Here is a 25,404-nt window from a genome sequence, read left to right as displayed (position 1 = left end):
GTATTACCTTTAAACCTATGCCATTGAAAAACACAGGGGCTGAGGAATATTTTGGCACTTCCTATTGCTTCCACTAGATGTCACCAGCCTTTACAAAGTGTTTTGAGTCTTCTGGAGGGAGATCTGACCGAACAAGAGCCATGGAACGATTATGGCCCATTAGACACCTGGCGCGCGAGTTCATGTTGGGTACCCTCGTTCCAATACGTTATAAAAGAGAATGCATTCGTCCACCTTGAATATTATTCATGTTCTGGTTAAAAAAGGCCCTAATGATTTATGCTATACAACGTTTGACATGTTTGAACGAACGTAAATATATTTTTTCCCGTCGTTCATGAAGTGAAGTCCGGCGGGCTTAGATCATGTGCTAACAAGACGGAGATTTTTGGACATAAATGATGAGCTTTTTTGAACAAAACTACATTCGTTATGGACCTGTGATACCTGGAAGTGACATCTGATGAAGAGAATCAAAGGTAATGGATTATTTACATAGTATTTTCGATTTTAGATCTCCCCAACATGACGGCTAGTCTGTATCGCAACGCGTATTTTTCTGGGCGCAGTGCTCAGATTATTGCAAAGTGTGATTTCCCAGTAAGGTTATTTTTAAATCTGGCAAGTTGATTGCATTCAAGAGATGTAAATCTATAATTCTTTAAATGACAATATAATATTTTACCAATGTTTTCTAATTTTAATTATTTAATTTGTGGTGCTGACTTGACTGCCGGTTATTGGAGGGAAACGATTTCCTCAACATCAATGCCATAGTAAAACGCTGTTTTTGGATATAAATATGAACTTGATAGAACTAAAAATGCATGCATTGTCTAACATAATGTCCTAGGAGTGTCATCTGATGGAGATTGTAAAAGGTTAGTGCATCATTTTAGCTGGTTTTATGGTTTTGGTGACCCTGTCTTTGAATTGACAAAACATTACACACAACTCTTGTAAATGTACTGTCCTAACATACTCTAAATTTATGCTTTCGCCGTAAAACCTTTTTGAAATCGTAAAACGTGGTTAGATTAAGGAGATGTTTATCTTTCAAAGGGTGTAAAATAGTTGTATGTTTGAAAAATGTGAATTTTGACATTTATTTGGATTCAAATTTGCCGCTCTTGAAATGCACCTGCTGTTGATGGAGTGCACCACAGGTGGGACGCTTGCGTCCCACCTAGCCCATAGAGGTTAACGAGAAGGGTGTGCTTGAAAGGATACAGATAACTCTGCAATGTTGGGTTGTATTGGAGAGTTTTTGTCTTAAATCATTTTCCACACACAGACTGTGCCTGTATTTAGTTTTCATGCTAGTGAGGGCTGAGAATACACTCTCACATAAGTATGTGGTTGCAAAGGGCATCAGTGCCTTAACAGTGAGATTTGCCAAGGCAGGATACTGAGCGCAGCCCAATCCAGAAATCTGGCAGTGGCTTCTGATTAAAATCAATTTTCACAGAACCGCTTGCTGCAATTTCGATGAGGCTCTCTTGTTCAGATATTGGACTAGAGGCAGGGCATGAAAGGGATAACGAATCCAGTTGTTTGTGTCATCCTTTTCGGGAAAGTACCAGCGTAATTGCAACTCACTCAGGTGCTTCGCTATATCATATTTGACGTTGTCTGTAAGCTTGAGTTAATTTGCACACAAAAAATCATACAATAATGGAAAGATGATGGACCTGTGTGTTGTCCTTGTGTAACAGGGTTATATTGGGGGAATCCCTTGCCACTTTATTGTTAAGCCAATGGATTTTTGGTTTTAGTTTGTCTTGCCTTCACCTACTCATCTTGGCTGGATTGCGTGGCTTGCGTACGAGGGAGGATGTATTAGTTAGAATCGTCCCAGTGAACAAGCACCAAACCAGCGTGCAGAGTTGGATGGTGAGCCGTGCATTGCATGACATGCAATTTTGTGCTGTTTCTGTCAGAATAAATCTCCATGACTAGTGCCACAAGTTGGAGTTTGTGTCGATGATTGATTGCACACAACGCAAGAAGAGTACTGTTATAGTAGTGCCACGACCGTTCTCCTGGATCGGATCATCCTTCGCTGGATTTCCATCTCAGAACTTCACCGTGCTTGTCGTTCGAGAATCAAATAAGACGTTGCTGGTGCTGTTTATGGCGAACCATGAACAATTAATGAACATGCACGTGTGGAACGGTCGGTAAGACACTAACAGCTTATAGATGGTAGGCAATTTTGGTCACAGTTACGAAAACTTAGGACACTAGAGGCCTTTCTACTGACTCTGAAAAACACCACAAGAAAGATGCCCAGGGTCCCTGCTCATCTGCGTGAAAGTGTCTTAGGCATGCTGCAAGGAGGCATGAGGACTGCAGATGTGGCCAGGGCAATAAATTGCAATGTCCATACAGTAAGACGCCGAAGACTGCGTTACAGGGAGACAGGATGGACAACTGATCGTCCTCACAGTGGCAGACCACGTGTAACAACACCTGCACAGGATAGGTACATCCGAACACCACACCTGCGGGACAGGTACAGGATGGCAACAACAACTGCCCGAGTTACACCAGGAATGCACAATCCCTCCATCGGTGCTCAGACTGTCTGCAATAGGCTGAGAGAGGCTGGACTGAGGGCTTGTAGGCCTGTTTGTAAGGCAGGTCCTCACCAGACATCACCGGCAACGACGTCGCCTATGGGCACAAACCCACCGTCGCTGGACCAGACAGGACTGGCAAAAAGTGCTCTTCGCTGACGGGTTGTGGTTTGGTCTCACCAGGGGGGATGGTCGGATTTGCGTTTACTGTCGAATAAATGAGCATTACACCGAGGCCTTTACTTTGGAGCGGGATCGATTTGAAGGTGGAGGGTCCGTCATGGTCTGAGGCGGTGTGTCACAGCATCATCGGACTGAGCTTGTTGTCATTGCAGGCAATCTCAACGCTGTGCGTTACAGGGAAGACATCCTCCTCCCTCATGTGGTACCCTTCCTGCAGGCTCATCCTGACATGACCCTCCAGCATGACAATGCCACCACCCATACTGCTCGTTCTGTGCGTGATTTACTGCAAGACAGAAATCTCAGTGTTCTGCCATGGCCAGCAAAGAGCCCGGATCTCAATCCCATTGAGCATGTCTGGGACCTTTTGGATCGGAGGGTGAGGCCTAGGACCATTCCACCCAGAAATGTCCGGGAACTTGCAGGTGCCTTGGTAGAAGAATGGGTTAACATCTCACAGCAACAACTGGAAAATCTGGTGCAGTCCATGAGGAGATGCACTGCAGTACGTAATGCATACACCAGATATTTACTGTTACTTTTGATTTGGGCGAATGTTATGGGGAATGCACACAGCTCTAGGGGTATGGATGTGTCGGGCCTGAACCTGGTATTGAAGTCTGAAATCAGGGAGCAGGTGTACTTTAGGGGGGATGGCTCTGAAAGTGCACAGTGCATGAGTGGGAGGATATGGTCATGGTTTACATGCGTAAGAGGGGCGTATCTGTGATGGACCAAGCAGATGAGGTTATGGGTAGGCTTATGGGAAGGGCCCGCGATGTTGTTAAAGTGGGCATACGCCGCAATCTCTCTGTTGATTTATTTAAAGGCCCAAGTCCCATCTTTGACATACTGAAACAACATTTTAGTGACACTGCTTTTTCAAGTATGCCCCTCACTGACTTTTATGCCACATTATCTCTGACTGATGAACAACCATTCAACTACTGACTCAGACTAAACAAGGCTATGGAGGTTGCTGAAGATTGTCTAAGAAGACAGAAGAAAAGTGTTGAAGACCCATCTCGTGAGCTCACAGTCATGTTCATCAGACATTGCCCTAATGCTGAAAAGTGCAAGCCATTACAGCAGTGGACCGCTGCAGATGTCCATGAGAGGTTGGATGAATACAGGAGGGAGCGGAGGTACTCTCACTTTTCTAAGGTGACCTCAGCCATCACAACAATGAAGCAGGAAGTTGGTGCTGTCATGCCACTCAACATGCCTGCTGTGAGGCCCCACATGGAATCACCTAATGCATTGCCTTCCTCAGCCCAGGCTACTCAGGGCTCAGCTGAGCCATTGGAACGTATCCTTGCAATGCTTAAGCGTGTGCTGGAGCAGAGGCCACAACAGTCTAACTGTCAGTTCCAAAAAGGGAATAGGAGCTAATTGAGGTCTAATGGGCCATGTAAAGTGTGTGGGGATGCAGGACACGATACTTACTTTCACTGCAGGGCCAGTCACCTCTGCCATGCAGCTGGCAAGCACACTCTCAGTGCCCCAAGGCCGCAGCTCTAAGCACAGCTGGTGGAGTCCCTACAGTAATCACTGCTCAGCTGCCGGAAAACTAGTAGGCTTGCATGTAGAAAGGGAGAGCCTTTTGTAGAGTCCCCATCAGTGAGAGCTGTTGATTTGGAGTCTGTATATAAAAGTGTTTGTGATGAAATGGAGACTGAGAAAAGTATCATAATGCAGAACACACAGAGACTTTTCTCGTATAATGATTTATTCTATGCCAAGGTGTTAATAGGAGGAGAAGTGGAAGTGAGAACTATGCTTGACAGTGGGTCCATGGCTTGTACCTTGAGCTCTAGGGTCTTACCTGAACTGTTGCATGCAGGAGTGTTGAAAAGTCCATAATTGATTCCTACAGAGGTAGTTTTGGTTGTTTGTGGTGGGTTGAAGACGAGGCCTTTGGGAGTATCTGAGCTGCAGCAGCTTTACAGCCCTGACATTCCATCGCAGAAGAAATTGATGTAATTTCTTGGGTGTGGTGGTGTATTACCAGCAGTTCATTGAAGGTTGCTCGACCATCGCAAAGCCTCTCTTTGGCTTGACAACTGGACACAAGGCTTCATTCTGGAAAAAGAAGCAAGGAAGTTGATGGCTGCCAGGAAGTTGATGGCTGCCGACTGGACAGCAGAATGCAGACAGGCCTTATTCCAGCTAAAGCAAGCCTTACTGGACCAGGTTTTGTTGGCCCACCCCAACTTCGACAAACCCTTTCTACTCTCGGTGGACACGTTCAGCAACGGCTTAGGTGCTGTACCAGGTTCAGGAATGGGGAGCTACAGCGAGACCTATAGCCTTTGCAAGCAAGCCCCTCAGTTATGAGCAGTCGAGGTATCCTGTGCACAGGCTCGAGTTCTTTGCATTGAAATGGGCTTTCTGTGACAAGTTCCACCACTGGTTACGGGGGCAGCAGTTCACGGTATGGACAGCTAATAATCCCTTGACACACATCCTGACCAAAGCAAAGCTCGATGCTTGTGAACAGAGATGGGGTTGCCAAGCTTGCACTGTACGAGTTTGACATCAAGTACACCCCTGGACTAAAACATGTTGCAGATGCTTTGAGCAGAGAGGCCTTCGTACAACCCAGTGCACTCCATCGCCTGACAAGTGTCCCGTACGAGACCTTACTAGCTGAAGCTAACGCTGTGCAAACAGACAGAGTGCAAGGAGTGTTTTGCTGGTCCAACCACCCCTTTGACAAAGCCTCTGACTCCAACGAGGTGGTCATTAGCTGCCAGGCTACTGTTGACCCCCCCATCTGGTGCTTTATCAAGAAATGAAGTTGCAGCTGTTCTTCATTCACACAGGTGCTGGGTGGGTGAGGTAGGCTCACATGCACTGCTGTTGCCAATGCTTCTGCATTGGCAGAACATCGACCGATGTCAATGTTCTGCCACACAACCTACTGATGAGTAAGCAGCGTGATGACAACATGATGAGCAGAGTGATCTTCTTTGTGGAGAGGGGGAGAAGACCATCCGGAGAGAGCGAGCCCACGAGAGTGTTGAGGTTTTGTGTCTTCCCAGAAGTTGGGACAGGAGCTAATTGAGGTCTAATGGGCCATGTGAAGTGTGTGGGGATGCAGGACACGATACTTACTTTCACTGCAGGGCCAGTCACCTCTGCCATGCAGCTGGCAACGCACACTCTCAGTGCCCCAAGGCCGCAGCTCTAAGCACAGCTGGTGGAGTCCCTACAGTACCTTGAAGATGGGTGTAGTGTATCGTGTTTCGAAGAATATGGTTACAAAGAGGGAAACGTATCTGTAAATGGTTCAAGCCTCCATGAAAGCAATGGTGTTGAAGGTTGTCCATGATGAAGCTGGCCACCAGGGCCAACAGAGAACAGTCTACCTGACAAGACAGAGGTTCTTCTGGCAAGGCCTGGAGAGGGAGGTAAAGGAACATGTGAAGTGCTGCAGGAGATGCGTCGTGAGCAAAACTCCTGATCCGGAAGCAAGAGCTTCTCTTGAGAGCATAATAACAACTGAGCCTCTTGAACTAGTGTGCATAGACTTTTGTTCTGCAAAAGATTCTTCAAACAAGTCCCTGGATGTGCTCGTTGTTACTGAGCACTTGAATAAATTGGCTCATGCCTTCCCGTGTCCAAAATAGTCTGCTAAGTCTGTAGCTCATCAGTTGTGGAATAACTATTTCTGTGTCTACGGGATGCCTCGCCATATACACTCAGATCAGGGAGCCACCTTTGAGAGCGCTCAATAGCTGAACTGTTGAGTGTTTCAGGTGTTCAGAAGTCTCACACCATGCTGTACCATCCGATGAGGAAAGGTCCTGCGATAGGATGAATAGGACGTTGGGAAACATGTTCTGGGCCCTGCCGACGAGAGCAAAGTACAGATGGCCTCAGGCGCTGAATTCCCTCACGTTTGCGTACAATTGTACAATCCACGAGACCACAGGCTTTGCCCCTTTCCTGCTAATGTTTGGGAGGACGCCAAGACTGCCTATTGACATAGTCTTTGGATCTGTCATAGAGAACCCAGAAGTTGTCGACTATGACCAGTTTGTTCAGTCCTTGAGGAGACATCTGAAAGAATCCATGAATAGAGCACAAGCATCTGCAGTGAAGCAGTTGAAGAGGCATGTTAACCTCTCTAGGGGAGGTGGGACGAAATCGTCCCACACTATTCAACAGCCAGTGACAAATCAGAGCGCCAAATTTAAAACCACAAAATGTCATAATTCAAAGTTCTCAAACATAGGACTATTTTACACCATTTTATAGATACACTTCTCCTGAATCGAACCACGTTGTCCGATTTCCAAAAGGCTTTACAGCGAAAGCAAAACATTACATAGACACAAAAAACCACACAGCCATTTCCAAGCAACTAGCATACCCACCGAAAACTTCCGGTGAATTTATTAAATTACTCACGATAAACATTGACAAAATACATAACAATTATTTTAAGAATTATAGATACAGAAGTCCTTTATGCAATCACTATGTCCGATTTTAAAATAGCTTTTCGGCGAAAGCACATTTTGCAATATTCTGAGTACATAGCTCGGCCATCACGGCTAGCTAATTTGACACCCACCAAGTTTGGTACAACCTAAACTCAGAATTACTATTAGAAAAATTGGATTACCTTTGCTGTTCTTCGTCAGAATGCACTCCCAGGACTTCTACTTCAACAACAAATGTTGTTTTGGTTCCAAATAATCCATAGTTATATCCAAATACCGCCGTTTTGTTCGTGCATTCAGGTCACTATCCGAAGGGTAACGCACAAGTGCATTTCGTGACAAAAAATTTCAAAATATTCCATTACCATACTTATAAGCATGTCAAACGCTGTTTAAAATAATGTTTTATGCTACTTTTCTCGTAAAATAGCGATAATATTCCAACTGGGCAACGTTGTATTCATTCAGAGAGAAAGAAAAACATGGAGAAGTCGCGTGAACGCGCATCTCAGTCTCACTGTCCCCAGGCTGACCACTTACAAACTCTGCTGCTGTACTTTGCCCAGAGACAGCAGACACCCCATTCCACTTTCTGGCAGCTTTAGAGAGCCAATGGAAGCCTTAGAAAGTGTCACGTTACAGCACAGATGCTGTAATGTCGATAGAGATGCAACAGAAGGACAACAAATTGTCAGACAGGGCACTTCCTGTTTGGAATCTTCTCAGGTTTTGGCCTGCCATTTGAGTTCTGTTATACTCACAGACACCATTCAAACAGTTTTAGAAACTTTAGAGTGTTTTCTATCCAAATCTACTAATTATATGCATATTCTAGTTTCTGGGCAGGAGTAGTAACCATACTAAATCGGGTACGTTTTTTATCCGGCCGTGAAAATACTGCCCCCTATACCACAACAGGTTAACCTGTATGACAGAATAGTCAGAGGAGCACCAGTGGAGATTGGTGATAGAGTGTTGTTGGCTAACAAGGTGGAGCGCGGAAAGCGGAAGCTCGCTGACCGTTGGGAAGATACTATCTACCTTGTCACTGGATTGAATGCTGACAGTCACACTTTAAAGATTCAGAACAGCTCCACTGGACAGGAGAAGGTACATCGCAACCTGATAATGCCAGTCAACTTTCTTCCTCATGCTGACGTTGATGATGGAACAGACATGTCTGGATTAACAGAGTCTGAGGACATGAATGACGGCCTTGTGGTCTCACCTGCCATGGACACTGCAGTGGATGATGATGCTGAGTACAGAACAAAAGTGTGGGTGTCGGAGTTGCCTTTTGAAGGAACAGGTTACACAAGCCTGGAGGGTGATGTGCGATCCTTGGATGCTCAGGATATTCCACCTTTGGATTTTGTGGAAGATGTACTGCAGCTGGAAGGTCTGCCTCGATCAGAGAGTCTTCAAGAATCTGACCAAGACCGTAACAGTGTAGTGAGTGAGCTAATTGACCAGTCTGCTTACAATATCCGTACTGACCTACCAAACTCGGACCATTCCTTACCTGATCAGTTACACACTGACTGTGTTGAAGGACCCACTATTGCAACAGTACACAATGATGTCACTCCTTATGCAGTTTGAAGGTACTCTGGGTAGTATTGGGTCAAGGGCAGGAAGACAATTTAAACCAGTGTCAAGAGTGATTGAGATTATGAATCAGCAGACAGTTAGCTCTTGAAGGTTCATATGTGAATAGAGGGTCAATGGTATTCACATCTTTTATTCGTTTTTTTAGTTTTTTCTATTAGGTAGTCTAAAAATATATATACTTTTTATCTCTGGATTATTCTGTACATATGTTGTCTGTCTCTGTACCTGGTATGTTTGCGCAGTGCAGTTTTGTATTTGTATTATTTTTGTTTGCAAGTGGAATTCGGTAGGGGGGAGTGTAACAGGGTTATACTGGTGATTCCCCTTGCCACTTTATTATTAAACCAATGGATTTTTGGTTTTAGTATTGTCTTGCCTTCACCTACTCAACGTGGTATGTTATTGTCTGGTTTGTGTGGCTTGCTTATGAGGGAGGATGTTTCAGTTAGAATCATCCCAGTGAACAAGCACCAAATCAGTGTGCGTGAGTGCAGAGTTGGATGGTGAGCTGTGCATTGTATGACGTGCAATTTTGTGCTGTTTCTATCCGAATAAATCTCCATGACTGATGCTACAAGTTGGAGTTCGTGTCGATGATTGATTCTATACAACACAAGAAGAGTACTGTTACACTTGTTAATGCAGACAGAGAAGAGTTCCAACTTCTTAATCATAGCCTGAATTTTGTCCCGCACATTGAATATAGTTGCGGAGAGTCCCTGTAATCCTAGATTCAGATCATTCAGACGAGAAAAAACGTCACCCAGATAGGCCAGTCGTGTGAGAAACTCGTCATCATACAAGCGGTGAGACAAGTGAAAATTATGGTCAGTAAAGAAAACTTTAAGCTTGTCTCTCAATTCAAAGAAACGTGGCAATACTTTGCCCCTTGATAACCAGCGCACTTCTGTATGTTGTAAAAGCGTTACGTGGTCGTTGCCCATATCATACCAGAGTGCAGAAAATACACGTGAGTTCAGGGGCCTTGCTTTAACAAAGTTAACCATTTTGACTGTAGTGTCCAAAACGTCTTTCAAGCTGTCAGACATTCCCTTGGCAGCAAGAGCCTCTCGGTGGATGCTGCAGTGTACCAAAATGGCGTCGGGAGCAACTGCTTGCACGCGCGTTACCACTCCACTATGTCTCCCTATCATGGCTTTTGCATCAAATTCCATTTGATGTCACAAAGCTGTTCAGTACTTAAAAAATATCCTCTCCTGTTGTGCTGGTTTCCAGTGGTTCGCAGAAGAGGACGTCTTCCTTAATTGACCCCCACAAACGTAACGGACATATACCAGGAGCTGTGCCCGGCCCGCCACATCTGTTGACTCATCCAGCTGTAACGCATAGAATTCACTTGTATGCGAAGCAGTAATTGTTTCAAAACATATCCTGCCATGTCACTGATGTGTCATGAAACAGTGTTGTTTGATGAAGGTTTGTCTGTATAGTTTTTTGGGCCTTTTCCCCAAGCCTTGTCCCAGCCATATCCGCGGCAGCAGGAAGAATTAAGTCCTCCACAATAGTATGGGGCTTGCCTGTCCTAGCTACTCGGTAGCTCACCATATAAGACGCTTCTAGACATTTTTTATGAATGGTATCTGTTGCTTTTATACATGTCTTACTACTCTAAAGTTGTCTTAATTCTCGCTCAAAAAACTCACGTGGCTTATTTTTCTAATTGGCATGTTTTGTTTCTAAATGTCTACATAAGAGTGAAGGTTTCATTGAGTTGTGAGATAGTATTTTTGGACATATAACACACTGTGGCTGAGGAAAGGCAATACTCCCAATATAAGTGAACCCCAAATCAATGTAGTTCTTATCATATTTGCGCCTCTTCGATGGTCCAACATCCCTGTCTGTTGTTCGGTGCTTTCCCGGGTAAGGGGGCAGTAGCTCTTCGGCTGCATCAGATTCACAACTGTCAGTGTCCATGCTAGCTGGGCTAACAACAAACGTAGAATTACTGACGCTAGCATTGGATGTGCTCGTGGAAGCAGAACACCTGTCGTCGACAGTAACAGTTCTACCAGTAGAGCTGGTATGTGTCTCTATGGACGTGGGCCTTACTTTTTTAACCATTTACCATTTTCGAGCAAACGGAATGAGCAGCAGCTACGTTTGGCTACATACGGACTGTTATTGGAATTCCAGCGAGAGAGTAATAGTTAATGTGATTGGATGTTCATTATTTTACAAGGCTACCTGTATTTGACATTGTGTTGTTATTTCGCTGAACACTAGATGGTTAAATTATATTTTTGGCAGTGAAACGAGGCTACTCAGGCGAGAAAAAAACCTCACCCAAATGTAGGGAGGTGGTTGGGGATTAAGTAAATGGACTGTTTGGAAATTATAAATGGACTGTTTGAAAATGTGAAGATTATAATTTTTTTTAAATAAAAAATACATGTCAAATTTTTATTTTATATGTGAATCACATTTTTATTTGGCAATTTGGGAATACCTGTCCTAGAGGAACAGCTTTTGCAAAAGACACATTTTGCCCTTTCATTCTAGAAAATTGATTAAAAAAATTGCAAGTCCATGGCAACTAATGGATAACACTTTATTTAATATTTATTTTGACAGGTAGTCATGCTGAGAGTCATGCTCTTTCACAGATGAGCACTATATTTTACAAAAAATACAAACACAACAATACACATCAATAATCACTATATATAATACAGTATATAATACAGAGGAGAGAAGAGCTAAAGAACAGTTTAGAACCCTAAGTTCTGCATACTTAGAGGGTACATTTACTTTGTGGGATAAATCAGTTTTCTATTTTTCCATCTCTAACCTTGAGTGGGCACATTATGGGCACATTATGAGTGCTCTTGAGACTAAATCACAGTGGCTGGAGCTGAAGAGGCAAGTGTATGGGGTGAGTGTTTTGGGCAAATGTCTTTCACATCGAACCTGGACCCACATTGCAATCAACCAATGAAAAGGTCAAGCTTCCATTAGCGTTCTCTTCCTCTTTATCAAATGGAACTAACTCTCTACATTTCACTCTCTATACAGTATGTCTCCACATTTTCTATTTTATACTGTTACTTAATCCCCAACCACCTCCCTCCTCTTATACATTGGTGATGGTACTCACAACAGGGATAGGTCAGGAGCATGATGTCATCAATGGCGATGTAGCCTTGCCGCTCCCTGGAAACAGTTGATTCGATCAGGACCTGGGAAGTAGAATTAAAACAAATTAGTGAGATACCATGGAGGGGTAAATATTGAAACAAATTTGATTGCTGTTATCCTTTATACAATTGAATGAAGCTTTGGCATTCATTTTGAAGCATTTCAAAAAATCTAAGAGGCATTTGCATCAATTCAAACTGTCCTCCTTCTGAGGCAGAGGTCTTAATTATTATCACAAAGCTCTAGACAATGTATTGCACAGTTACTGACCCGCAAGATAGGTCAGGGAAAAAAGAGAGAGGACCAAGGACCCAAATCTTTAAGAATGGATACAAATTTGACACTAACAATTACAGAGGCATTTGTGTAAACAGTAACCTGGTTTTCTGTAGTATTATACACTGAGTATTCAAAACAATAGGAACACCTTCCTAAAACTGAAGTTGCTCTCTCACCCTTTCCTTCAGAACAGCCTCAATTAGTCAGGGCATGGACTCTAAAAGGTGTCGAAAGCATTCCACAGGGATGCTGGACCATGTTGACTCCAATGCTTCCCACAGTTGTGTCAAGTTGGATGGATGTCCTTTGGGTGGTGGACCATTCTTGATACACACGGGAAACTGTTGAGTGTGAAAAACCCAGCAGAGCTGCAGTTCTTGACACAAACCGGTGCACCTGGAACCTACTACCATACCCCATTAGAAAAGGCACTTAAAACTTTTCTCTTGCTTATTCACAATCTGAATGGCACACAATCCATGTCTCAATTGTCTCAAGGCTTAAACGTCCATCTTTAACCTTTGTCATAACAAGGGATCATTGCTTTCACCTAGATTCACCTGTCTATGTCATGGAAAGAGCAGGTGTCCTTAATGTTTTGTATACTCAGTGTACATGTAAGATTTCTAAACTTCCTTAATAAGCACGTCTTGAATAAAATCCAATTTAGACTTATATCAAAACATCACACGATTGATCATATTTACACCCTGCTAACCCTGATAGATAAATATGTCCACCAAAATAAGACCAACATTTATGCTTCCAAAAAGCATTTTATTTTATTTGGCATACAGGACTGTTCTACAAAGTTATTGAAAGTGGTATAGGGGGTAAAACATATGACATAATTAAATCAATAATACGTGTGGCATCAAAATTGTCAAGAAAAGGACATCATTATTTAACCAGGGGTGGGGCCTTTGCCATGGTTGCAAATCTCAGCCTTGCACTTTTCAATATTTACATGAATGAATTGACGACTATTCTAGAAAAAGCACCTGGTATTAGTCTCCACAATTCAAAAGTTGCTCTCACCCACAGCACATGGTCTACAGCAGAGCCTAGACCTGCTAGAGCAGTATTGCCAGATCTGGACCCTGGCAGTAAACCCCAAAATAATGATTTTCCAGAGAAGATCCAAATTAGGCCAAAGTCATCAAATGGTACAAAATATACAGAGTACTGTACACACTACAATTACTTAGGTTTAAAAATAAGCTCAACTGGACACCTACAGTAAATGAGGCGGTGAATGAACTGAGAAAGCACGCAGGGCATTCTACATCATTAAAAAACAAAAACAAATTCAAATTGAAACACCTTTGAAAATGTGTCTCAAATTAATTGAATATGTCATTGAACCAATTGCACTTTATTGCAGCGAGGAGTGGGGTCCCACTTGCAAAAGAAGATGTCACTCAACGGGAAAAACACCCCATTGAAACCCTGCATGCAGAGAGTTCTGTAATATTACTCAGATTTCCAGAGGAAAACTACAAACAATGTATCAGGGGAGAATTAGGCCAATATCCACTAATAATAAAATATTAAGTTTACCAAGCCCTGCTGAGTAAAGAAAATAGTCACCTCATCCAGCTGATCCTAAGTTTAAAGACCTGTCTACTAACACCACAGGATCAGAATATCCAATCAATCAGAATAAATCAAAATGACAATATCGTCAAAACAAAACTAAATTACCTATCGGGAAACACAAACACATGTACAAAACATAATGCCATGACCCTAAATTGACAGCACACCATGGCAAACTATTTGACCATGGTTACTGATCAAAACCTTAGAAAAGCCTTGACCAAAGTGCAGGCTCAGTGAGCACAGCATTACCATTGAAAAAGGGTAGACACTGTAGAGGCTATGCCATCACTGCACCACAACAGAACTCGAGACAGAGCTGCATTTCCTGACAAAATGTAAAAAATATAAAACAATGAGTGTAATTTCCCCAAATTTGAAACCATTATTCAAGGATTCAAAGACATCTCTTATGAGAATAGGCTACCCATCCTGTTGAGGGAGGAAGTAGAGATCTGTGGGTTGGCAGTGCACTAAATTGCTGCATGTCATAAGATGAGAGACAGTGTCTGACAGACCAGCCAATCTGCACATGTCCTCTATGCCATTGTTATTGTCCATTGTATGGTTATTTTTACCCTTAATTATTGTTGTTTCTGATTGTCCTGTTGACAATCCTGATTATTATTATTATTTTAATGATATTAATATTGTAAATGAATCACTTCATTTCAAAGTATGTTTTGGCAATATGTACATTGTGACATCATGTCAATAAAGCAATTGTAATTTAAGTGAGAGAGAGAGTGAGAGAGACAGGAAAAGAGGAATAGATGGATAAGTTATATAGTTCTCTACAAGCCCCTGAGGTCTTGGGGAAATAATGGCTTTATCAGGAAGCACAATGTGCTGCCTGACACAGGGCCCCATTCAGCATTCTAGACACAGGCAGCTCTAAAGCTATAACAGCAAATAGTATAGCAAGGAAAGGGCCATGTATCTCTGGGGACAGGTGGCTTCCGTACCCATCCTGTGGAACAATAAGGTGGAGGCCTGTGGGCTCCAGTGAAATCCAATCAATATCAAATCACCGCCCCCAGTAATAGTGAGACGGTTATTAGACACGGGGGCGAGGTTTGTTTTCCCAGCATCGAGGGCAACCTGCCCACAAATATGATCGAAGTGCAGCCCTGACTTATTGCTTGTCAAAATGACCGGGCCACTCCATTGTAATGTGTGAGTACTTATACAGGGAGTCAAAATGAGAAACAACTATTTTACAAGAGAGCCCTGTATAAGTTTACAAATAAAGATATCAGACAAGAATCAAATCAAATCAAATTGTATTTGTAACATGCGCCGAATACAACAGGTGTAGACCGAACTGTGAAATGCTTACTTACAAGCCCTTATCCAACAATGCAGTTTTAAGACAATAGAATTTAGAAAATATTTAATAAATAATCTAAAGTTTAAAAAATGATTAAAATAAATATCAATAATGAGGCTATATACAGGGGGTGCCGGTACAATAACAGCCGGACAGAAACCTTTATTCAGTTTGGCATACATAAAGTAACTTGAACTACCTTTGCTGGTTGTAATGTGCATGTAGGAAGTAGCTTAGTAATGTCCTGGATCTGAGCCCCAGGAGAGCACAAGTTTTTTGCCCCGAGAACCGAGATGCTTTTCAACATAGAGCTGCCGGTGATAACGACTGGTGAGATGGCAGAGGAGGTCTGGCAGTTGATAAGACTATGCTATTAGTCTATTAAACTGAAAATGTAACTCCATAAAGATGATTTAGCAATATGCAATAAACTATAGTTGAGTTACAGTATTAGACAGATTCAACAACAGACATAAACTGAACAAGTTCCACAGACTTGTGACTAACAGAAATGGAATAATGTGTCCCTGAACAAAGTGGAGGTCAAAATCAAAGGTAACAGTCAGTATCTGGTGTAGCCACCAGCTGCATTAAGTACTGCAGTGCATCTCCTCCTCGTGGACTGCACCAGCTTTGCCAGTTCTTGCTCTGAGATGTTACCCCACTCTTCCACCAAGGAACCAGCAAGTTACCGGACATTTCTGGGGGGAATTGCCCTAGCCCTCACCTCTGATCCAACAGATCCCAAACGTGCTCCATGGGATTGAGATCCGGGCTCTTTGCTGGCCATGGCAGAACACTGACATTCCTGTCTTGCAGGAAATCACACACAGAACGAGCAGTATGGCTGGTGGCATTGTCATGCCGGAGGGTCATGTCAGGATGAGCCTGCAGGAAGGGTACCACATGATGGAGGAGGATGTCTTCCCTGTAACGCACAGCGTTGAGATTGCCTGCAATGACAACAAGCTCAGTCCGATGATGCTGTGACACACCGCCTCAGACCATGACGGACCCTCCACCTCCAAATCAATCCCACTCCAGAGTACAGGCCTCAGTGTAACGCTCATTCCTTCGACGATAAACACAAATCCGACCATCACCCCCGGTGAGACAAAACTGTGACTCGTCAGTGAAGAGCACTTTATGCCAGTCCTATCTGGTCCAGCGACGGTGGGTTTGTGCCCATTGGCGACGTTGTTGCCGGGGATGTCTGGTGAGGACCTGCCTTACAACAGGCCTACAAGCCCTCAGTCCAGCCTCTCTCAGCCTATTGCGGACAGTCTGAGCACTGATGGAGGGTTTGTGCGTTCCTGATGTAACGCAGGCAGTTGTTGTTGCCATCCCATACCTGTCCCGCAGGTGTGATGTTCGGATGTACCGATCCTGTGCAGGTGTTGTTACACGTGTTCTGCGACTGCGAGGATGATCAGCTGTCCGTCCTGTCTCCCTGTAGTGCTGTCTTAGGCGTCTCACAGTACGGACATTGCCCTGGCCACATCTGCAGTCCTCATGCCTCCTTGCAGCATGCATAAGGCACGTTCACGCAGATGAGCAGGGACCCTGGGCATCTTTCTTTTGCTGCTGCTGAAAAACATCCGCACAGCATGATGTATGATGTTGCCACCACAATGCATCACCGTAGGGTTGATGCCAGGTTTCCTCCAGACGTGACGCTGGCCAAAGAGTTCAATCTTAGTTTCATCAGACCAGAGAATCTTGATTCTCATGGTCTGAGAGTCCTTTAGGTGGCTTTAGGTGGCTTTTGGCAAACTCCAAGCGGAGTGGCTTCAGTCTGGCCACTACCATAAAAGCCTGATTGGTGGAGTGCTGCGGAGATGGGAGAACCTTCCAGAAGGACAACCATCTCCAAAGAGGAACTCTGGAGCTCTGTCAGAGTAACCATTGGCTACTTAGTCACCTCCCTGACCAAGGCCCTTCTCCCCCGATTACTCAGTTTGGCCAGGTGGCAACCTCTAGGAAGTCTTGGTGGTTCCAAACTTCTTCCATTTAAGAATGAAAGAGGCCACTGTGTTCTTGGGGACGTTCAATGCTGCTGACATTTTTTGGTACCCTTCCCCAGATCTGTGCTTCAACATAATCCTGTCTCGTTTTTTCTCTGACATACAATGTCAAATGTGTGACCTTATATAGACAGGTATGTGCCTTTCCCAATCATGTCCAATCAATTGAATTTACTGCAGGTGGACTCCAATCAAGATGTAGAAACATCTCAAGGATGACCAATGAAAACAGGATGCACCTGAGTTCAATTTCGATATCCCTCTAGTGGTGTGGGGGCTGTGCTTTGGCAAAGTGGGTGGGGTTATATCCTGCCTGTTTGGCACTGTCGTCGGACGGGGCCACAGTGTCTCCCGACCCCTCCTGTCTCAGCCTCCAGTATTTATGCTACAGTAGTTTATGTGTGGGGGGCTAGGGTCAGTCTGATATATCTGGAGTATTTCTCCTGTCTTATCCGGTGTCCTGTGTAAATGTAAGTATATTCTCTCTCTCTCTCTCTCTCTCTCTCTCTCTCTCTCTCTCTCTCTCTCTCTCTCTCTCTCTCTCTCTCTCTCTCTCCTCTCTCTCTCTCTCTCTCTCTCAGCCCTAGGACTATGCATCAGGACTACTGGCGTGATGACTCCTTGCTGTCCCCAGTCCACCTGGCTGTGCTGCAGCCCCAGTTTCAACTGTTCTGCCTGCGGCTATGGAACCCTGACCTGTTCACTGGATGTGCTACCCGTCCCAGACCTGCAGTTTTCAACTCTCTAGAGACAGCAGGAGCGGTAGAGATACTCTGAATGATTGGCTATGAAAAGCCAACTGACATTTACTCCTGAGGTGCTGACCTGTTGCAACATCGACAACCACTGTGATTATTATTATTTGACCCTGCTAGTCATCTATGAACATTTGAATATCTTGGCCATGTTCTGTTATAATCTCTTCTTCCTAGGTTCTGGGCTTTCTAGGGAGTTTTTCCTAGCCACCGTGCTTCTACACCTGCATTGCTTGCTGTTTGGGGTTTTAGGCTGGGTTTCTGTACAGCACTTTGTGACATTAGCTGATGTAAGAAGGGCTTTATAAATACATTTGATTGATTGAAATACATTTTATTGAATTTCGAGTCTCATAGCAAAGGGTCTGAATACTTACGTAAATAAGGTATCTGTTTTTAATTTTTAATACATTTGCACAAATGTCTAAAAACCTGTTTTCACTTCGTCATTGTGGGGTATTGTGTGCAGATTGATGAGGAACATTTTTTATTTAATCCATTTTAGAACAAGGCTGTAAAGTAACAAAATGTGAAAAAATTCAAGGGGTCTGAATACATTCTAAATGCAATGTAAGTTGCATGGACTCACTAGGTGTGCAATAGTGTTTAACATTATTTTTAAATGACTACATGTACCTCATCTCTGTACCCCACACATACAATTACTGTATATTTTTTGTCCCTCAGTCGAGCAGTGAATTTCAAACACAGATTCAACCACAAAGACCAGGGAGGTTTTCCAATGCCTCGCAAAAAAGGGCACTTATTGGTAGATGGGTAAAAAAGCAGACATTACATATCCCTTTGAGCATGGTGAAGTTATTAATTACAATTTGGATGGTGAATTAGTACACCCAGTCATTACAAATATACAGGTGTCCTTCCTAACTCAGTTGCCGGAGAGAAAGGAAAACGCTCAGGGATTACATCATGAGGCCAATGGTGACTTTAAAATAATTACAGAGTTTAATGGCTGTGATAGGAGAAAACTGAGGATGGATCAACAGCATTGTAGTTACTCCACAATACTCTCCTAATTGATAGAGTGAAAAGAAGGATACATGTACAGAATACAAATATTCCAATACATGCATCATGTTTGCAACAATGCACTAAAGTAATACTGCGGCTTAGCAATTACATTTTTGTCCTGACTACAAAGTGTTGTGTTTGGAGCAAATCCAATACAACACATTACTGAGTACCACTCTCCATATTTTCAAGCATAGTGGTGGCAGTATCATGTTATAGGTATGCTTGTAATCATTAAGGACTGAGTAGTTGACTGTAACTGTGCTGCTGGCAACATTTACCAGCTACGTCTATCGACAGTGTCGCAGTGACATCATGAACATTCTATTGAAATGGTTACTTGCATAGTGGAGTATTTTGCTTAGACATGTTGCTAGCTAGCTAAACAACAAACCATAACCCCAACTCATAATGTTACTACTCTGCATGAATCTGCAGGTAGCTAACCAACCAGGTTCAATGTTAGCTAGCTAACCTTAGGCTATAACTAGCAATGCAAATGGCTCTGAAATGTGAATAATATTACTTCACAGATCATACACGTAACGTTAGCTAGCGAGCCAGCCAGCGAATGTTAGCTAGCTACCTAACAGTATGCTTTAACTTGAAATCAAAACATCTTTCTAACAAAATTAGAAACGTGTAATATCTGAAATGTAGCTAGCTAGACTATCTTACTTGGAAGGACGCTTCTCTCTCTCTGTCACAGATGCCATGGTTGCCCTTAGTTTGAAGATGTAATCTGGAGACATGTATTTTATACAGCCTCCTTTGTGTTCACTTTTCAACTCCCTCTGCATATTTGCGATCTAAGGCCAGAATTTTCTCCATCTCCTAAGCTTCCATACTCTAATTCCAGCTGGCCTTCCACTGATTTCAAAACTCTGTCCTCCAGAAAGTGGAGAGCAACACCTTGATATCTTTAAAAAAGCTGCATTAGAAACAAATACTGACCCGCTCATGCATTAGACAGAAGCGTGCTACATTGCAGACCAATCCGAACTAATCTCTCGACATGTCCAGCCCATCCATTATCTCTGCCAATCAAATCAAATTATCAAATTAATTGTATTTCACATACGCCAATTATAACAGTGAAATGCTTACGTACAAGCCCTTAACCAACAATGCAGTTTTAAGAAAAATACAAAAAACATAAATAAAAATAACCAAAATTGAAGAGCAGCAGTAAAATAACAATAGTGAGGCTATATACAGGGGGTGCTGGTACAGAGTCAATGTGTGGGGGCACCGGTTAGTCGAGGTAATTGAGGTAATATGTACATGTAGGTAGATTTATTAAAGTGACTATGCATGGATAATAACAGAGAGTAGCAGCAGCCTAATTGTTCTGGGATATCATTAAAGATGTTATAATGGAAACATTGTAACTTCAAGAGATTTCACAATATATATGTCAGAGTTACATCTAAATGTTGTGAACTTATATGATTAAATATGAAACAATTTGTGAGAAGATTAAATGTGATTTTAGCATTCTAAATGAGAATTGTTTTTCATGTAAAGTTTTACCCAGTCAGTAACCACGCCAACGTGAGCACAGACATTATACCAAAAGGATGGAACACCCCTTTTTCCCCCAGAGTGTTTATAAAAGGACTCCTAACAATATTTACATTAAACCAGACATCGTGGAGTGGTGGCTACATGGCTGAGTAATGGTTTAAAACTAAAGACCGGTATACGGACAGTAAGCCAGACTTACTGGCTCCAGAAAGCGTGGAGCTGTGGCTACACGTGTAAAATGGTTAGACTTTACCTGACCAGAAAATGGTAAGACCCTTTGAAACTCAACAGAGAAGAAGAAGACTAGACATGCACGGCCTACAGCTAAATATCACATTTACAATGAGCGTATTATTCAACTGTATGTACAATAGTTGAATTAATTTGTCTCTCCTTCTCCCGCTCTTTCTTTCCCCACCCCTTCATTGTGTAACCAGCCGTCACATGGGGTTAGTCCACTAGGGACTTTTCATTGCATTATGTAGTAATCAATGTATAATCTATCCTGTGTGTGTGTTTATGTAATTCTATGTGACTATTTAGTTAGTAAATAAATAATTAAGCCAATTTATGTATCGCTGAATCATCATGTAGACTAGGGTTTGAGCAGATTTAACAGGTTATATTCAGAATGAGACTAATATGAGGTAATACTAATTCATGATTGACTGCTATGATATTGAGATATTCTGATCTTTTCTTGAGTTAATTTGGGAAATGGTAACTCATAAAACAAACTTTACCCGTGGTACCCCAGGTTACTACTGAGTAAATTGTTACATGATTCATTTAATCACATAATACTTACAATACGTAAATACACTAAACAAGAATGGTGCTCATGGGAGGACACCACGGAAGAAGCCACTGCTGTCCAAAAAAACATTGCTGCACGTCTGAAGTTTTCAAAAGTGCACCTGGATGTTCCACAGCGCTACTGGCAAAATATTCTGTGGACAGGTAAATTGTTTGGAAGGAACACACAACACTATGTGTAGAGAAAAAAAGCCACAGCACACCAGCATCAAAACCTCATTCCAACTGTAAACTATGGTGGAGGGAGCATCATGGTTTGGGGCTGCTTTGCTGCCTCAGGGCCTGGACAGCTTGCTATCATCGACGGAAAAATGAATTCCCAAGTTTATCAAAACATTTTTGCAGGAGAATGTTAGGCTATCTGTCCGCCAATTGAAGCTCAACAGAAGTTGAGTGATGCAACAGGACAATGAACCAAAACACATTAGTAAATCAACAACAGAATGGCTTCAACAGATGAAAATACAACTTCTGGAGAAAGAGTCCTGACCTCAACCTGATTGAGATGCTGTGGCATGACCTCAAGAGAGCAGTTCACACCAGACATCCCAATAATATTGCTGAACTGAAACAGTTATGTAAAGAGGAATGGTCCAAAATTCCTCCTGACCGTTGTGCAGGTCTGCTCCACAACTACAGAAATCGTTTGATTGAGGTTATTGCTGCCAAAGGAGGATCAACCAGTTATTAAATCCAAGGGTTCACATACTTTTTCCACCCTGCACTGTGAAGGTTTATACGGTGTGTTCAATAAAGACATGAAAACCTACAATTGCTTGTGTGTTATTAGTTTAAGCAGAATGTGTTTGACTATTGTTGTGACCTAGATGAAGTTCAGATACAATTTTTTATGACCAATTTATGCAGAAATCCAGGTATTTCCAAAGGGCTCACATATTTCTTCTTGCGACTCTAGGTGTTCCTTTTGTCCAGGTGTGAAAGGGCAGTGTTGAGTGCAATAGAGATTGCATCATCTGTGGATCTGTTGGGGTGGTATGCAAATTAGAGTGGGTCTAGGGTTTCTGGGACAATGGTGTTGATGTGAGCCATGACCTGCCTTTCAAAGCACTTCATGGCTACAGATGTGAGTTCTACGGGTCGGTAGTGATTTAGGCAGGTTACCTTAGTGTTCTTGGGCACAGGGACTAAGGTGGTCTGCTTGAAACATGTTGGTATTACAGACTTGGACAGGGAGAGGTTGAAAATGTCAGTGAAGACACTTGCCAGTTGGTCAGCACATGCCCGGTGTACACGTCCTGGTAATCTGTCTGGCCCTGCGGCCTTGTGAATGTTGACCTGTTTAAAGGTCTTACTCACATCGGCTGCGGAGAGTGTGATCACACAGTCGTCCAGAACAGCTGATGCTCTCATGCATGTTTCAGTGTTACTTGCTTTGAAGCAAGCATTGAAGTAATTTAGTCCGTCTGGTAGGCTCATGTCACTGGGCAGCTCTCGGCTGTGCTTCCCTTTGTAGTCTATAATAGTTTGCAAGCCCTGCCACATCCGTTGAGCATCGGAGCCGGTGTAGTAGAATTCGATCTTAGTCCTGTATTGACGCTTTCTCTGTTTGATGGTTCATCGGAGGGCATAGCGGGATTTCTGATAAGTCCCGCTCCTTGAAAGCGGCATCGCCACCCTTTAGCTCAGTGCGGATGTGGCCTGTAATCCATGGCTTCTGGTTGGTGTATGTACATATAGTCACTGTGGGGACAACGTCATCAATGCACATATTGATGAAGCCAGTGACTGATGTGGTGTACTCCTCAATGCCATCGGAAGAATCCCGGCAACATATTCCAGTCTGTGCTAGCAAAACAGTCCTGTAGCTTAGCATCTGTTTCATCTGACCACTTTATTATTGACCAAGTCACTGTTGCTTCCTGCTTTGATTTTAGCTTGTAGGCAGAAATCAGGAGGACAGAATTATGGTCAGATTTGCCAAATGGAGGACGAGGGAGAGCTTTGAACACGTCTCTGTGTGTGGAGTGAAGGTGGTCTAGAGTTGTGTTCCCTCTGCTTGCACATTTAACATGCTGGTAGAAATGAGGTAAAACAGATTCAAGTTTCCCTGCATTAATGTCCCCGGCCACTAGGAGCACCGCCTCTGGATGAGCGTTTTCCTTATGGCCATTTACAGCTCATTGAGTGCGGTCGTAGTGCCAGCATCGGTTTATGGTGGTAAATAGACAGCTGCAAAAAATACAGATGAAAACTCTCTAGGTAGATATCATGAGATACTCTACCTCTGGCGAGCAAAACCTCAATACTTCCTTAGAAATCAAACACCAGCTGTTGTTTATATATATACATAGATCGCCACCCCTTGTCTTACCTCCTCATGCCATTTGCATACACTGTATATATACTTAATTTTTTTGCTATTGTGTTATTGACTGTATGCTTGTTTATTCCATGTAATTCTGTGTTGTTGTTTCTGTCGCACTGCTTTGCTTTATCTTGGCCAGGTCGCAGTTGTAAATGAGAACTTGTTCTCAACTACCTTACCTGGTTAAATAAAGGTGAAATAAAATAAAATATAGGCTGCTGTTCTATCCTGCTGATACAGTGTCTAACATGTTATTCATGTCTGTCACACCCTGATCTGTTTCATCTGTCTTTGTGATTGTCTCCACACCCCTCTAGGTGTCACCCATCTTCCCCATTATCTCATGTGTATTTACAGTATACCTGTGTTTTCTGTCTGTGCCAGTTCGTCTTGTTCGTCTCAGCTCCTGCTTTTCCCCAGTCTCTCTTTTCTCGCCCTCCTGGTTTTAACCCTTGCTTGTCCTGACTCCGAGCCCGCCTGCTTGACCACTCTGCCTGACCCTGCCACTGACCTGTACCTTTGCCTCTGTTAGAGCATTTCCAGTCATCTGGTGATTTTCAGTACCTATACTGTTCTCTTTGAAGTAGAAAGAAGAATCGATATAAGTGTAAATATTAGACATGTAAAAAACAGTACGTAAGCAGAATCCGTGTGGATGAGGCAAGGTAGACCAACAAGACGTGACTGGTCTGGGCAATATCTGATCTTGTGAAGGCTACTGGACATGCACATGGGTTAATCATACATAGGCAACATTGGCCTGAACTTGTGAAGACCTTTGGACAGGAACATTAGCTAATCAGTTATAGGCACCAGAAGGAGTGTGCATGTTACGCCACCAATAGAATCTATGCCCCAATGTCTGAGCCAATAAGAGAATGGAAACTAAGCAACACAACAAGATTCATAAAGTGGAGTGTCGATGTTATGTAAGGGTAAGACTGTATAAAAGCCAAGTACTTAGATTGGAGAGTCAGTTCTTCCATGGAATTGCTCGGCTTTTTTACTGTTTGTAATAAAGTCTATTTGAATTCACAAGCTCCGGTATCTGAGAAATATTTGATTCAATATTTCCACGACACCTGCCGCTGGATTTTTGACCTCTGCTTACCCTGAGCCTGCCTGCCGTCCGGTACCGTTGCCTCACCTCTGGTTTCCTGACACCTGCCTGCCTTGACCTGTCTATTGCCTGCCCCTATTGGATCATTAAAACTATTGTTTATTCGATGTGGTCTACATCTGGGTCTTACCTTCATACCTGATAATGTCGTCGTTCAGCCATGACTCGATGAAACATAAGATATTACAGTTTTAATGTCCCGTTGGTAGGATATACGTGCTTGTAGTTCATCCACCTTATTATCCAGCGATTGTACGTTGGCCAATAGTACCGACGGCAAAGGCAGATTAGCCACTTGTCGCCGGATCCTCACAAGGCACTCCGATCTCCATCTGCGATGCCTCTTTCTCTTGCAAATGACGGGGATGAGGGCCTGTTCGGGTGTCTGGAGTAAATCCCTTTTGTCTGACTCATTAAAGAAAAATTATTTGTCCAGTTCAAGGTCAGTAATCGTCCAGAAGCTCTTTTCGGTCATAAGAGACAGTAGCAGCAACATTATGTACAAAATAAGTTACAAACAATGCGAAAAAAACTAACAAAATAGCACGGTTGGTTAAGAGCCCATAAAACGGCAGCCATCCCCTCCGGCTCCATTCCGAGTGGCCCCTGGACG

At 43.1% G+C, this 25,404-nt stretch overlaps 1 protein-coding gene across 5 annotated transcripts in view; it reads right to left on the bottom strand.

Annotated features, from left to right (window-relative positions):
• Window positions 1–25,404, bottom strand: part of LOC106604982 (receptor-type tyrosine-protein phosphatase U) — a 242,004-nt gene that overhangs the window by 117,351 nt on the left and 99,249 nt on the right. For all 5 annotated transcript variants that reach the window (XM_082975231.1, XM_082975229.1, XM_082975232.1 and 2 more), the window contains exon 4: window positions 11,943–12,024. In XM_082975231.1, coding sequence (XP_082831357.1) covers window positions 11,943–12,024 — 82 coding nt within the window. The remainder of the gene's footprint in view (window positions 1–11,942; window positions 12,025–25,404) is intronic.

This window comes from Salmo salar, chromosome 05, assembly GCF_965601325.2.
Source record: "Salmo salar chromosome 05, fSalSal1, whole genome shotgun sequence".
NCBI classification, from domain to species: domain Eukaryota; kingdom Metazoa; phylum Chordata; class Actinopteri; order Salmoniformes; family Salmonidae; genus Salmo; species Salmo salar.
The sequence above is the reverse complement of the archived record's forward strand: the minus strand, read 5'-3'. Positions and strand labels throughout refer to the sequence as shown.